Below are 13245 nucleotides of genomic sequence, written 5' to 3'. Positions count from 1 at the left end.
TGGTCAAGATCTCGCGATTACATGGCCGCATCCATCCTCCCCTCAATTACGGTGCAGTCGTCCTGTCGCCCTTTGCAGAAAAGCATCCCAAAGAATGATGTTTCCACCTCCATGCTTCACGGTTGGATGGTGTTCTGGGGTTTACTCATCCTTTATTCCTCCAACACGGCGAGTGGAGTTTAGAGCAAAAGCTCTATTTTTGTCTCATCACACAGGACCTTCTCCACATTCCTCCTCTGGATCATCCAGATGGTCATTTGGCAAAACTTCAGACGGGCCTGGACATGCGCTGGCTTGAGCAGGGGGACTTGCGTGCGCTGCAGGATTTTAATCCATGACGGCGTGGTGTTACTAATGGTTTTCTTTGAGACTGTGGTCCCAGCTCTCTTCAGGTCATTGACCAGGTCTGCCGTGTAGTTCTGGGCTGAATCTCTCACATTCCCTCATGATCCATTGATCCCCACGAGGTGAGATCTTGCATGGAGCCCCAGACCGAGGTGATTGACCGTCATGCTTGAACTTCTCCATTTTCTAATAATGTGCCAACAGTTGTTGCCTTCTCACACAAGCTGCTTTGGCTATTGTCCTGTAGCCCATCCCAGTCCTTTGTCAGGTCTACAATTTAATCCTCTGATGTCCTTACACAGCTCTCTGGTCTTGGCCATTGTGGAGAGGTTGGAGCTAGATTTTGATTGAGTTTGGTGGACAGGTGTCTTTTATCAACAGGTAACGAGTGTCAAACAGAGTGCAGTTAATACGAGGGTAATGAGTGGAGAACAGGAGGGCTTTTAAAGAAAAACTAACAGGTCTGTGAGAGCCGAATTCTTACTGTTGGTAGGATATCAAATACTTATGTCATGCAATAAAATGCAATATAAATTACTTAAAATCATACAATGTGATTTTCTGGATTTTTGTTTTAGATTGTGAGATATACCTGCTGGAGCGCGTGCTACGGGTGGGTGCTGCTATGGTGACCAGTGAGCTGAGATAGGGCAGGGCTTTACCTAGCAGAGACTTGTAGATGACCTGGAGCCAGTGGGTTTGGCGATGAGTATGAAGCGAGGGCCAGCCAACAAGGGCATACAGGTCGCAGTGGTGGGTAGTATATGGGGCTTTGGTGACAAAACGGATGGCACTGTGATAGACTGCATCCAATTTGTTGAGTAGAGTGTTGTAGGCTATTTTGTAAATGACATCGCCAAAGTCGAGAATCCGTAGGATGGTCAGTTTTACGAGGGTAAGTTTGGCAGYATGAGTGAAGGATGCTTTAATAGGAAGCCGATTCTAGATTTAATTTTGGATTGGAGATGCTTAATCTGAGACTAGAAGGAGAGTTTAGAGTCTAACCAGACACCTAGGTATTTGACGTTGTCCACATATTCTAAGTCAGAACCGTCCAGAGTAGTGATGCTGGACGGGMSGGCAGGTGCGAACAGCGATCGGTTGAAGAGGATGCATTTAGTTTTACTTGCATTTAAGAGCAGTTGGAGGCCACGGAAGGAGAGTTGTATGACATTGAAGCTCGTCTGGAGGTTAGTTAACACAGAGTCCAAAGAAGGGCCAGAGGGATACAGAATGGTGTCGTCTGCGTTGAGGTGGATCAGAGAATCACCAGCAGCAAGAGCGACATCATTGATGTATACAGAGAAGAGAGTCGGCCCGAGAATTGAACCCTATGGCACCCCCATAGAGACTGCCAGAGGTCCAGACAACAGGCCCTCCGATTTGACACACTGAACTCTATCAGAGAAGTAGTTGGTGAACCAGGCGAGGCAATCATTTGAGAAACCAAGGCTGTTGAGTCTGCCGATAAGAATGTGGTGAATGACAGAGTCGAAAGCCTTGGCCAGGTCGATGAATACGGCTGCACAGTAATGTCTCTTATCGATGGCGGTTATGATATCGTTTAGGACCTTGAGCGTGGCTGAGGTGCACCCAAGACCAGCTCGGAAGCCAGATTGCATAGCGGAGAAGGTACAGTGGGATTCGAAATGGTTGGTGATCTGTTTGTTAACTTGGCTTCGAAGACCTTAGAAAGGCAAGGTAGAATAGATATAGGTCTGTAGCAGTTTGGGTCTAGAGTGTCTCCCCCTTTGAAGAGGGGGATGACCGTGGCAGCTTTCCAATCTTTGGGGGATCTCAGACTGTACGAAAGAGAGGTTGAATAGGCTAGTGATAGGGGTTGCAACAATTTCGGTAGATAGAATTAGAAAGAGAGGGTCCAGATTATCTAGCCCGGCTAATTTGTAGGGGTCCAGATTTTGTAGCTCTTTCAGAACATCAGCTATCTGGATTTGGGTGAAAGAGAAATGGGGGAGGCTTGGGCGAGTTGCTGTGGGGAGTGGAGGGCTGTTGATCGGGGTAGGGGTAGCCAGGTGGAAAGCATGGCCAGCTGTAGAAAAATGATTATTGAAATTCTCAATTATAGTGGATTTATCGGTGGTGACAGTGTTTCCTAGCCTYAGTGCAGTGGGCAGCCGGGAGGAGGTACTCTTATTCTCCATGGTCTTTACAGTGTCCCAGAACTTTTTTGAGTTTGTGCTACAGGATGCAAATTTCTGCTTGAAAAAGCTAGCCTTAGCTTTCCTTACTGCCTGTGTATATTGGTTCCTAACTTCCCTGAAAATGTGCATATCACGGGGGCTATTCGATGATAATGCAGAACGCCACAGGATGTTTTTGTGCTGGTCAAGGGCAGTCAGGTCTAGAGAGAACCAAAGGCTATATCTGTTCCTGGTTCAACATTTGAATGGGGCATGCTTATTTAAAATGGTGAGGAAAGCACTTTTWAAWWTTTTTATTATTATTATATTATTATTTTTTACCCCCCTTTCTCCCCAATTTCATAGTATACAATTGTTAGTAGTTACTATCTTGTCTCATCGCTACAACTCCCGTACGGGCTCGGGAGAGACGAAGGTCGAAAGCCATGTGTCCTCCGAAACACAACCCAACCAAGCCGCACTGCTTCTTAATACAGCACGCATCCAACCCGGAAGTGMGCGATGAGACAAGGATATCCCTACCGGCCAAACCCTCCCTAACCCGGACGACGTCAGGCCAATTGTGCGTCGCCCCATGGACCTCCCGGTCGCGGCCGGCTACGACAGAGCCTGGGCTCAAACCCAGAGTCTCTGGTGGCACAGCTAGCACTGCGATGCGGTGCCCTAGACCACTGCGCCACCCGGGAGGCAGAAGGCACTTTTAAAGAATACCCAGGCATCCTCTACTGACGGGATAAGGTCAATATCCTTCCAGGATACCCGGGCCAGGTCGATTAGAAAGGCCTGCTCGCTGAAGTGTTTTAGGGAGCGTTTGACAGTGATGAGGGGTGGTTGTTTGACCGCAGACCCATTATGGATGCAGGCAATGAGAGAGTGATTGCTGAGATCTTGGTTGAAAACAGCAGAGGTGTATTTGGAGGGCAAGTTGGTTAGGATGATATCTATGAGGGTGCCCGTGTTTACGTATTTGGGGTTGTACCTGGTGGGTTCATTGATAATTTGTGTGAGATTGAGGGCATCAAGCTTAGATTGTAGGATGGCCGGGGTGTTAAACATGTACCAGTTTAGGTCACCTAGCAGCACGAGCTCTGAAGATAGATGGGGGGCAATCAATTCACATATGGTGTCCAGGGCACAGCCGGGGGCAGAGGGTGGTCTATAGCAAGCGACAACGGTGAGAGACTTGTTTCTGGAACGGTGGATTTTTAAAAGTAGAAGATCGAATTGTTTGGGTACAGACCTGGATAGTAAGACAGAACTCTGCAGGCTATCTCTGCAGTAGATTGCAACACCGCCCCCTTTGGCAGTTCTATCTTGTCGGAAAATGTTATATTCCGACAAGACTTCTTGTAAGCGTGCAGATTTGTGTCCCTCTCCTTGAAAGCGGCAGCTCTAACTTTTAGCTCAGTGCAGATGTTGCCTTTAATCCATGACTTCTGGTTAGGATATGTACGTACGGTCACTGTAGGGAAATGTTGTCAATGCAYTTATTAATGAAGCCGTTGACTGATGTGGTAAACTCCTTAATGCCATCGGATGAATCCCGGAACATATTCCAGTCTGTGCTAGAGAAACAGTCCTGTAGCTTAGCATCCGCTTCATCGGACCACTTCCTTATTGATCGTGTCGTTGGTACTTCCTGTTTGAGTTTTTGCTTGTGAGCAGGAATCTGGAGGATAGAGTTATGGTCCGATTTGCCAAATGGAGAGCGGTAGAGAGATTTGTATGCATCTCTGTGACGGCGTGAGTGAAGGCTGTGTTTCCCTTATGGGGAAGCACATTTAATTGACCTGACTGACACTCTCCTGCTATCTCAGAAATGCTTGCTCTGCTTGCTAACTAGCTCCTCATTTGCATTTCCCTCATCTCCAAGCATTGATTGGCTGCTACAGCACAATAGCAAATCGAATTGCCATTTCGGGGACACTGTTGAACACAGCAATGATTTAGTGGAGGGAGGAAGATCCTCCTCTCTTGGTCAATGCAATGTCATAATCAGTCTCAGTCTGAAGTTCAGCTCACCCAGAGGATGCCTGCCGTGAAGTAATTAACACTTAACTGTTTTATTCCCTTTTGTAAGACCTGTGGCCATGTGACAAATTACATTTTTATTTGTCAAACTATGTTTAATAAAAATTATTAAGACAATTTCTACAACACCTTTACAAGTATAATAATCTCCCTTTCTATCTATTTGTGTCTCTACCATCTCTCTCTCTCTGTCGTCTCTCTCTCTCTTTGTCTCTCTCTCTMTTTGTCGTCTCTCTCTCTCTGCCATCTCTCTCTCTCTGTCATCTCTCTCTCTCTGCCATCTCTCTCTCTCTGTTGTCTCTCTCACTCTGTTGTCTCTCTCACGCTCTCTGTCGTCTCTATCTCTCCATTCAGTCAGAGCTTCCAGGTGCAGACCTCCAGAGACATGCACCCCCACCCCAGCTTGGCCCTGGAGCCCTCCACCATCTATAACTACCGGCAGCCACCTCTCCCAACAGCCCAATTCCGCTCCAGGAACCAGAGTTACATGCGGGCAGTCAGCACTCTCAGCCAGGCAAGCTGTGTTAGCCAGGTCAGCCAGGTGAGTCTCTGGCCTATAACAATGATATTTACAAGATATAATAATTGTATTACGTCAGATATCGTGACGGACGTCTGCTCAGACTCTGGCAACGCGTTTCGCGTTAGAATGACGCCACCCGTCGGAAGACAATGGGATATTATATGATATTCCATACTGTAGCTCCCTATCCTTCTCTCTTCCTTCATTCAGTCTTGACCCTCCCTTAGATGCATATACTTTACTTTTATATTTTGCATTTGTGCAAAATTGAGTCTTGAGTCTTTTATGTGTCTGGTTTATATTCATTTAAGATCTAAATCTCTCTCTTAAAGTCAGCGTGTATTGATTTGTCCCAAGTCTTAAAAGCTCAACCTCTCTCCCGCTAATTCTCTGGCTTTATCTCTGCCTCCACGGCACCCTGCTGAGGTTATTACAAGATTATATATCTCGCAATAGAACAGGATCCTTATCTACGATTCTCAGGATTGCCAAATGGGAATGGTGAGATAAACATCGGACCATTTAAACTTCCCTAAATTGATATCTCTATATCGCAAGATGCACATCTGTCTCAGGATATTAAGATCGCCAAATAATGGTTCTGTTGAGATCAGGACACATTGTCTCAGGGGATTCAGAGGGAACTAACACTCATACAGTATGCTATGCCACTAGAATATGTCACCTTGACTTCCTCTAATCCTTTACACATTTCAACATAGATCTAGCTTTCAGAATGCATTATTTAGGCAACTGTGGCAAACTGGAGGAATTGAGAAAAACAAAAAACAACAACCAAAAAACATTGTCCTGGTGAGCAAGTCATATGCTTGACATTTCACAAAGTAATTGCGCATCAAGACGATGCTCAAATGAACAATACATTTGCAGACGTTCTCCTTTTCAAACATTTGCTCTCCTGGCAATTAGCTGGTAGCCATTTCAAGCAAACACTTTTTTATTAAATGCTAAGAAAAGAGCATAACATCAAACGTTGTATACAACCAATTAATGTTTTCCCACAAAGACAAGAACTATCATTGAATTGAGCCTTTCTCACCCTGCTGTTCTCTCCTCCAGGTGAGTGAGACAGAGATAAACGGTCAGTTTGAGTCAGTCTGTGAGTCGGTATTCAGTGAGGTGGAATCTCAGGCTGTGGAGGCTCTGGACCTGCCCGGCTGTTTCCGGACACGGAGCCACAGCTACTTAAGGGCCATCCAGGCTGGCTACTCCCAGGATGATGACTGCATCCCCAACATTACCTCCTCCACCCTCACCTCTACCATCAGGGCCACAACAGGTCAGAACAACAGGGGAGGAGGGGACTGCACCACATTAACAGATACAACACATACTGTATACAGTAGAGTATGAACACTATTGAGATGACATCTGATCTCTTATCCAAAGTGGATGATAAGTTGATATAGCCATGCAAAGTAAACCTTATACACAAGGGTAGACAGTTCCCGTTTGTAAATATCAAAATGTTATATCAAGTGAGATTTAAGAAATTAACAACATGCACATGACATTTCTTGTGATGCTCTGCTCTTGAAGTGCTTTATGAAATGGCTCCATACATCTGCATGAACTACTTTTACATATTTCCTGATTGTTGATATAAAGAGCATATTCAAGTACAGTTTATGAGTTGCTTTGAGTCAATCCATCATATTGCATTTTCAATTCAGTCATTCATATTCTCATTCCACATAATATCAGAGAGTGAAGATATGAACCCTATTGAAATGACTCTGCAGGCACATGAAGTGGACGTTATATCACGAGACCTTTTCAGATTAAGTGAGGATGGATTGTTTTTTCTCCCTCGTTGCTGTTTCCTTACTATAGCTTTTTCTTTTAGTTGATGGAGTTAATCGCCTTCAGCACAATCTGGCTCTAAACCTCATTTCATGATAAGCCACAGATCCTTTGCGTGTGTTCTCAGCTTGACTGAAACTCTGGGCAGGGGAAATAGTGCTGAGATGAACAGTCCTTCAACTCCAGAGTCTTAATGACTGAATGGGTTTACTACAGCTTTATCTACCTGTACTTACAAACCACATTGTGATGCATACACGTTGTTGCCACAGCAACGGCTTTGAGTTTTCTCTCCCACAGATTCTCCAGTTCAGTTCCCACAGATTCTGGTGTCTCATGTGGCAGGTAATGACTGCACTGGTCAATAAAATTGAGGTCACAAAAACAAGAGTTGTATTTTTTTATGTGGGATAAAATAAACTGCGAATATGACACTGAGTGAATAAAAATCATTTCAGCAAACGGTCCTGTAAGGTCATCTACTTCGCCAGAGGATAAACCATAGCAATGACATTGTTTCCCATTTCTGGATACACACAAAAACAACAACAACCTTCCCCTGGTAAAGAAGTGAAGACCCATTCTTTCTACCGTGGAGTTCTACCAATGATATTAGGGAGAGGTCAGAGAAGGTGTGGGCATCTGGAGAATTGTGCATTTGACAGATTTTCACCAGTTATTTACACTGCTTTCTCAACAAACTAAAACATAATCTTTAAATTTGTCATGGCAATTTCATGCAATCTCTGGTGTGGAGGATGGGGTGTGTCTGATGTCAGGAGTCGTTGGGCGATTGGGTCCACCCTCTGACTTCAGGTAGATAGGTCATAGTGGACCTCATGATGTTCAATAGGGTTCATATACTTCCTGATAGTGGTTGGGGATGTGTTGCTCATCTTTGCTTCTTTTCAGTGCACAAAGTTACACCTGTATCATATCTGTGGTGAAGGTTTTGAATACCATGCATACAGTAGGTTTTTACAGTGTCTTGTTCTTTGTCATGTGTTTTGGGGTCTGTCTTTGTGCAGTGAAAAGATGAGAAGCATGCAAGAGCATGATACAGGTTCATTTGAGATTGAGAAGGCAGTGTAAACTATAATCAGAAATATGAGTCAAAATGGGACTATGTGTAATGGAACGTTTAGTGTAATATTGATAACCAAAATGTTTTATTTTCGGAAAGGTTTCCTTATCTAGCTTCGTAGATCCAAGAAAATACTATAATAATGAATTTTAGACACTGAAGATATGAGACAATTTCAAGTCTTATTTTGACTCATACATTCCTTAACTTAAAAACTGCATGACTTGATGTCTGTGCTTGGTAGCTAACACTAGCACATTCTCTCCAGCTGCTCACACCTGTGACCTGACCACATACTACACATATTTACCTTTGTCTTCCAGAGGGAAAATATGCACAGGAAGCCACTAGCTTACCTGAGTACCAGGCCAGTGTACGTCGAGACGTAGCAGACATAGTCCCATTGGCCCATGACGATCTAGGCTGCCCTATCAGAAGAAACAGACTGTATCTCCAAGACAGTACCGGTGCCACAGCCAAACCTCAATCTGGGCCCCCTGATTCACCCAGCCTGTTCAGGCCCCCTAAACCTAGCTTCCAGGCCCCAGAGAGGCCCTCACCCAAAGCCATCGAGGCCAGTATAAAGGAGTCAGCCCACCTAGCTGCAGCGATCAGCATGCAGTGGAAGGAGGAAGTGTCGGCCATGCGTCGTGAGCTGTCTGATCTCAGGAGGGACCTGTGCACTGAGCTCAGGGCCTTCAATAGCAACTTCAACACCTTCACGCAGCACTACAACACGTGGTCTCCACAGCCTGGGGCTGCTGGGGGAGCAGGGTCGGCTGGGGGAGAAGGGGTGGCTGGGAGAACATGGGCRGCTGGGAAACGGGCTAAAGTGGCTCAAGTGTCTGTAGGGACGCAGGCCAGGAGCAAGGTGCTGGTGAGACAGAGCACGGCAGACGCAGCCGTTAATTGTCCTGAGGAGGAAGAGGTACAAGAGAAGCAGGCCGTCGTGAGGCGCCGTCTTCCTAAACAGATCTCAATGGACCCAGCCATTCTAAGGCGTCCGGCATCACTGTTTGTAGAGGGTTCTATCCCGATCACTCTAGATTCCGTACTTGTGGATCCAGTCACCATGATCCAGCCAGAACCAGTGTCAGACTCATCAACCTCTGTGGTTCGCCCAGAACCACTAGACCAGAACACTAAGAGCCTATCAGATCAGTTATCTCCAGACCCAGTCAGCATGAGCTCCTCAGAAGCACAGTCTGTGGATCCAGCCATAGAGGACCCTGTAGATTCAGAGCAGCAGTACCCAAAGACTGTGTGCTCTCCAGATCCAGTGTCCACAGACGTGTATCGTTTGGAAACAGACAAGCCCACAGACGTAGTTAATGTGTACGGTTTAGAAACAGACAAGTCCACAGATGTAGAAAATGTGTACAGGGTAGAAACAGACAAGCCCACAGACGTAGCTAATGTGTACGGTGTAAAAACAGACAAGCCCACAGACATAGCTAATGTGTGCAGTGTAGAAACAGACAAGCCCACAGACGTAGCTAATGCATACAGTGTAGAAACAGACAAGCCCACAGACGTAGCTAATGTGTGTGGTGTAGAAACAGACAAGCCCACAGACGTAGCTAATGTGTGTGGTGTAGAAACAGACAAGCCCACAGACGTAGCTAATGTGTACAGKGTAGAAACAGACAAGCCCACAGACGTAGCTAATGTGAACAGGGTAGAAACAGACAAGCCCACAGACGTAGCTAATGTGAACGGTGTAGAAACAGACAAGCCCACAGACGTAGCTAATGTGTACAGGGTAGAAACAGACAAGCCCACAGACGTAGCTAATGTGTACAGTGTAGAAACAGACAAGCCCACAGATGTAGCTAATGTGTACAGTGTAGAAACAGACAAGCCCACAGACGTAGCTAATGTGTGTGGTGTAGAAACAGACAAGCCCACAGACGTAGCTAATGTGTGCCCTGAAGAAACACACAAGCTGCACAAGCTGGACCCAGCTAATGTGAACCGCTCCGATACAGAATCGATTGACTTAGTTAATGTGAAACTCCTAGTCCCAGAACCAAGAGTGACGTACCTACCATATCCAGTACCTGAGGTCACTGTGTCCCCACCACAAGAGTCAGACTCTGACTTGTACCCATCAGATTCAGAATCTGTGGAAGATGTCACTGTGCACCAGCAAGATCCAGTGTCTCAAGACACAGCTCCTGTACACCAGGCAGTTCCTGTCTGTCTGTCAGATACTGAATCTTTAGACCCAGGCCCTATAGTCTTAACAGCACCAGAGATAGAGCCACTGGCTAATACCAGTGTGTGCTCATCAGAGCAACTCGATCAATACTCAGTTACCATTTGCCCAACTGTCATAGTTACACCAGAGAGCCCAACTGATTTAGAATCACTGGATGTGTGTCTGATCCCATCTGATCCAGAATCACAGGACTTAGCCACTGTCTGCCTTCCAGACCTCCCAGATCCATTCCCCTTAGACTCCGACATGTTCCCATCAGAAATAGTAGTGCGTGCATATCCAGTCACCATCGACTCCTTTGATGAATTTGATGAGTCTCTGGAGCCAGAATGGCCACCTGTTCCAGAACCAATGGACCAGGCCACTGAGTGCCCAACTGATCCATTTGTGGTCCATTTGGTCTTAACCACCTTCAATTCCTCAGATGAATCAGATCTGGACTCAGTCTTCTTGGATCCGCTGGAACCTCTGGAGACAGTTAGTGTGAGTTCATCAGACCTCAGCCCAATCGCCATGTACACACCACCAGACCCAGTTTCTCTGAGCCCCCCCAGTCCGGACCACCCCTCTATATACCGAATGGAATCAGTGTGTGTGGACCCAGCTATTGAGTACCGATTAGATCACATGCATGAAGACCTACCTATAGAGTTCCCTGAAGATTCAGAACCACAGGACCAAGTTACAGTGCATTCACCTGGCCCGGTCTCCCTCGGACTGGGCAGTCCATTCACCCCAGACTCAGTAGCCCTGGACCCAGCCAYGATGTGCCACCCAGAACCAGTCATCCTAGACCTAGATCCACTAATATTACTAGACCCAGCTAGCATTAGCTTGTCCGCATTTGAGCTGGCACCCATGGAGCTAGAGGATGCCATAGGGGAAGCCACAGATTGCTCTGTCATGGATGTCTGTGAGGACCCTGAAGCTCCAGAGGGGGAGACAGCCACTGACAACCCAGGGAAGTCTCACTGTGACCAGGCCTTTCTGTGGGACAGGTGGCAGCAGAAGGCTCCCCAGTGGGAACCACGGTCCATGAAGAGGAGTTCTAGTGTAGAACTATGGAGCGGGAGATATGAGTACAACAGTGCGGAGATAACATATATGTCTCTGACACTCTGAGAATGTGAGATGTCTCCTCAAGATCGCAGTGAGAAGAATGTAGCGTTGAATGTGTCAGTAGCAGAGTATGCATAGGAACATTTAGTATTGATGCTCAAAGTTGTTTTACTATGGACCTTAATGGATTTATTTTTCTGGGTATCATGGCCACAGTAAAGCACTGTATGAATGTTTCATAATGCTTAGGATGAAACCATGATCATGAATGTGGTTTGACATTAAAGGACTGCATTAGTGACAGCAACTACGTAGCTGAATGGAATGTACTGTGCCATAAGAATGTGATGAACAATCAAATCAGTTGAATGCACACCAGACTTCAATTGCACTTGGCTTGAACTATGATGGACCAACGCATACTGAACTGCTGTAAGCATTGGTGAACATTGACATGAACTTATCTTTCTGTTCTTTACGCGTAATGAATGCATACTTTTCAATCGATAAGTCTGTCACAAATTATATTTATCACTAAAACCTCTGTGGAGCTCACTGTGGTAGACTAAATAGACTGGCCTTTGCTTATGTGTCTTGACAATCTTTGCTGTGACTGTGGATATACAGTACTGTTTTTCTGTGGTTTTACAGTATTGTTTTTCTGTGGATTTCCAGTMTTTTTTTCCCCTGACATATCTTGAGTATTCTGTTAAATGTCATTCTGGAATAGAGCGATGTAAATCTTGGCAATTATCATACAAATCCCAAAGACTGGCTATAAATCAAATGAGCCGTTGGATTTACTCTACGGGAACTAACAGAACCTTGGGAAATGACGTCATTAAATCAGATTATGGAACAGAAGTGATCAGTAGCAGTTTGGATTGTTGGGAATACTATTGCTATATCTTTTTTACACATGCATGTTCACAAACAGGCAGACAGAAACTCACACACACACACTTTCACACACCCCTACTATCCCTTGATTTAGTCAGTTACGTCAGTCCTGTCCAACACCTATACATCGGCAGATATCTGACAGCTTCGAAGACATCTGATGGGATGTTTTCCTGTCAATGTCAACTCAATCCATCCCCAGGTAGTGAAGCCATGGAGGTCCTGTTTCTCTGTCTGCCACAAGGAAGTGATGTTGCTGTGTCTCTACTGATGTTGCTGTGTCTCTGCTGTCATGTACTGTGTCATCCTCATGCTCAGGAACCAAAGACTGAGAATGTTATTCTAACAGCTGCTACTCAAGTGTATCCAAATGTTAATGTTCATGCTTTTGTATACAAACAATATGTCAGTGACAATAGTATTTGTGAGGATGACTGGTGACTGATAGTATTGACCTGGAGACTGTAGAGAATGGTGATGTTAAACTGCATGGTTATGATGATTCTGAAGATGCATTATTTTGACACCTGCTGCACTGTGTTTGGTGCTGGGTGGCGTTTTAAGTTTTGTGCCCAGTGTAGGGAACAGATCCCAGACATGATTGGAAATACATAATGACATCTCTGCTACCAGCAAGGCACCAGCCAGATGAAACACAAGAGATGTCTGTGCTATCCTTATTAAGGAGCTGTGTATGAAATGGCACCATTAAATCCTGGGCCCTAATAAAGTGCACTGGGGGAAAAAAGCTTTGATAAGAAATGTATGTGTGTCGTACACAACAGTGACTGTCGAAGTGACACTCTGTTCTATTGTTTTGAGCAAAAACTGTGCAGTAAATTATTTATTTTCATGTGCCTCAGTTTATGAAAGTCTGCTAAACTGTCTGAAGCTGACAAGATTATACAGGGGAGAAGTTAATTCGTTTGTTTTGTCATATTCATTTTGTTCCTTTCTATTGCATWATACATCACACTTCCTCCTGCTGTTGCTGCGTTGTTGGACTTGTTATTAGATACAGTGACGTGTAGGCTACTGCAGTGATTTGATGACATACCAACTGTACGGTGCCCATTTGATATAACATGAGCAAACC

The 13245-nt window shown here is 45.3% G+C and overlaps 1 protein-coding gene across 1 annotated transcript in view; it reads left to right on the top strand.

Annotated features, from left to right (window-relative positions):
- The window catches only part of dlgap2a (discs, large (Drosophila) homolog-associated protein 2a), a 92419-nt gene that overhangs the window by 39710 nt on the left and 39464 nt on the right, over positions 1–13245 (top strand). The window contains exons 4-5 of the mRNA XM_070445220.1: positions 4893–5070; positions 6142–6361. Coding sequence (XP_070301321.1) covers positions 4893–5070; positions 6142–6361 — 398 coding nt within the window. The remainder of the gene's footprint in view (positions 1–4892; positions 5071–6141; positions 6362–13245) is intronic.

The sequence above is a fragment of the Salvelinus sp. IW2-2015 genome, linkage group LG9 (genome assembly GCF_002910315.2).
Source record: "Salvelinus sp. IW2-2015 linkage group LG9, ASM291031v2, whole genome shotgun sequence".
NCBI classification, from domain to species: Eukaryota; Metazoa; Chordata; class Actinopteri; order Salmoniformes; family Salmonidae; genus Salvelinus; species Salvelinus sp. IW2-2015.
The sequence above is the reverse complement of the archived record's forward strand: the minus strand, read 5'-3'. Positions and strand labels throughout refer to the sequence as shown.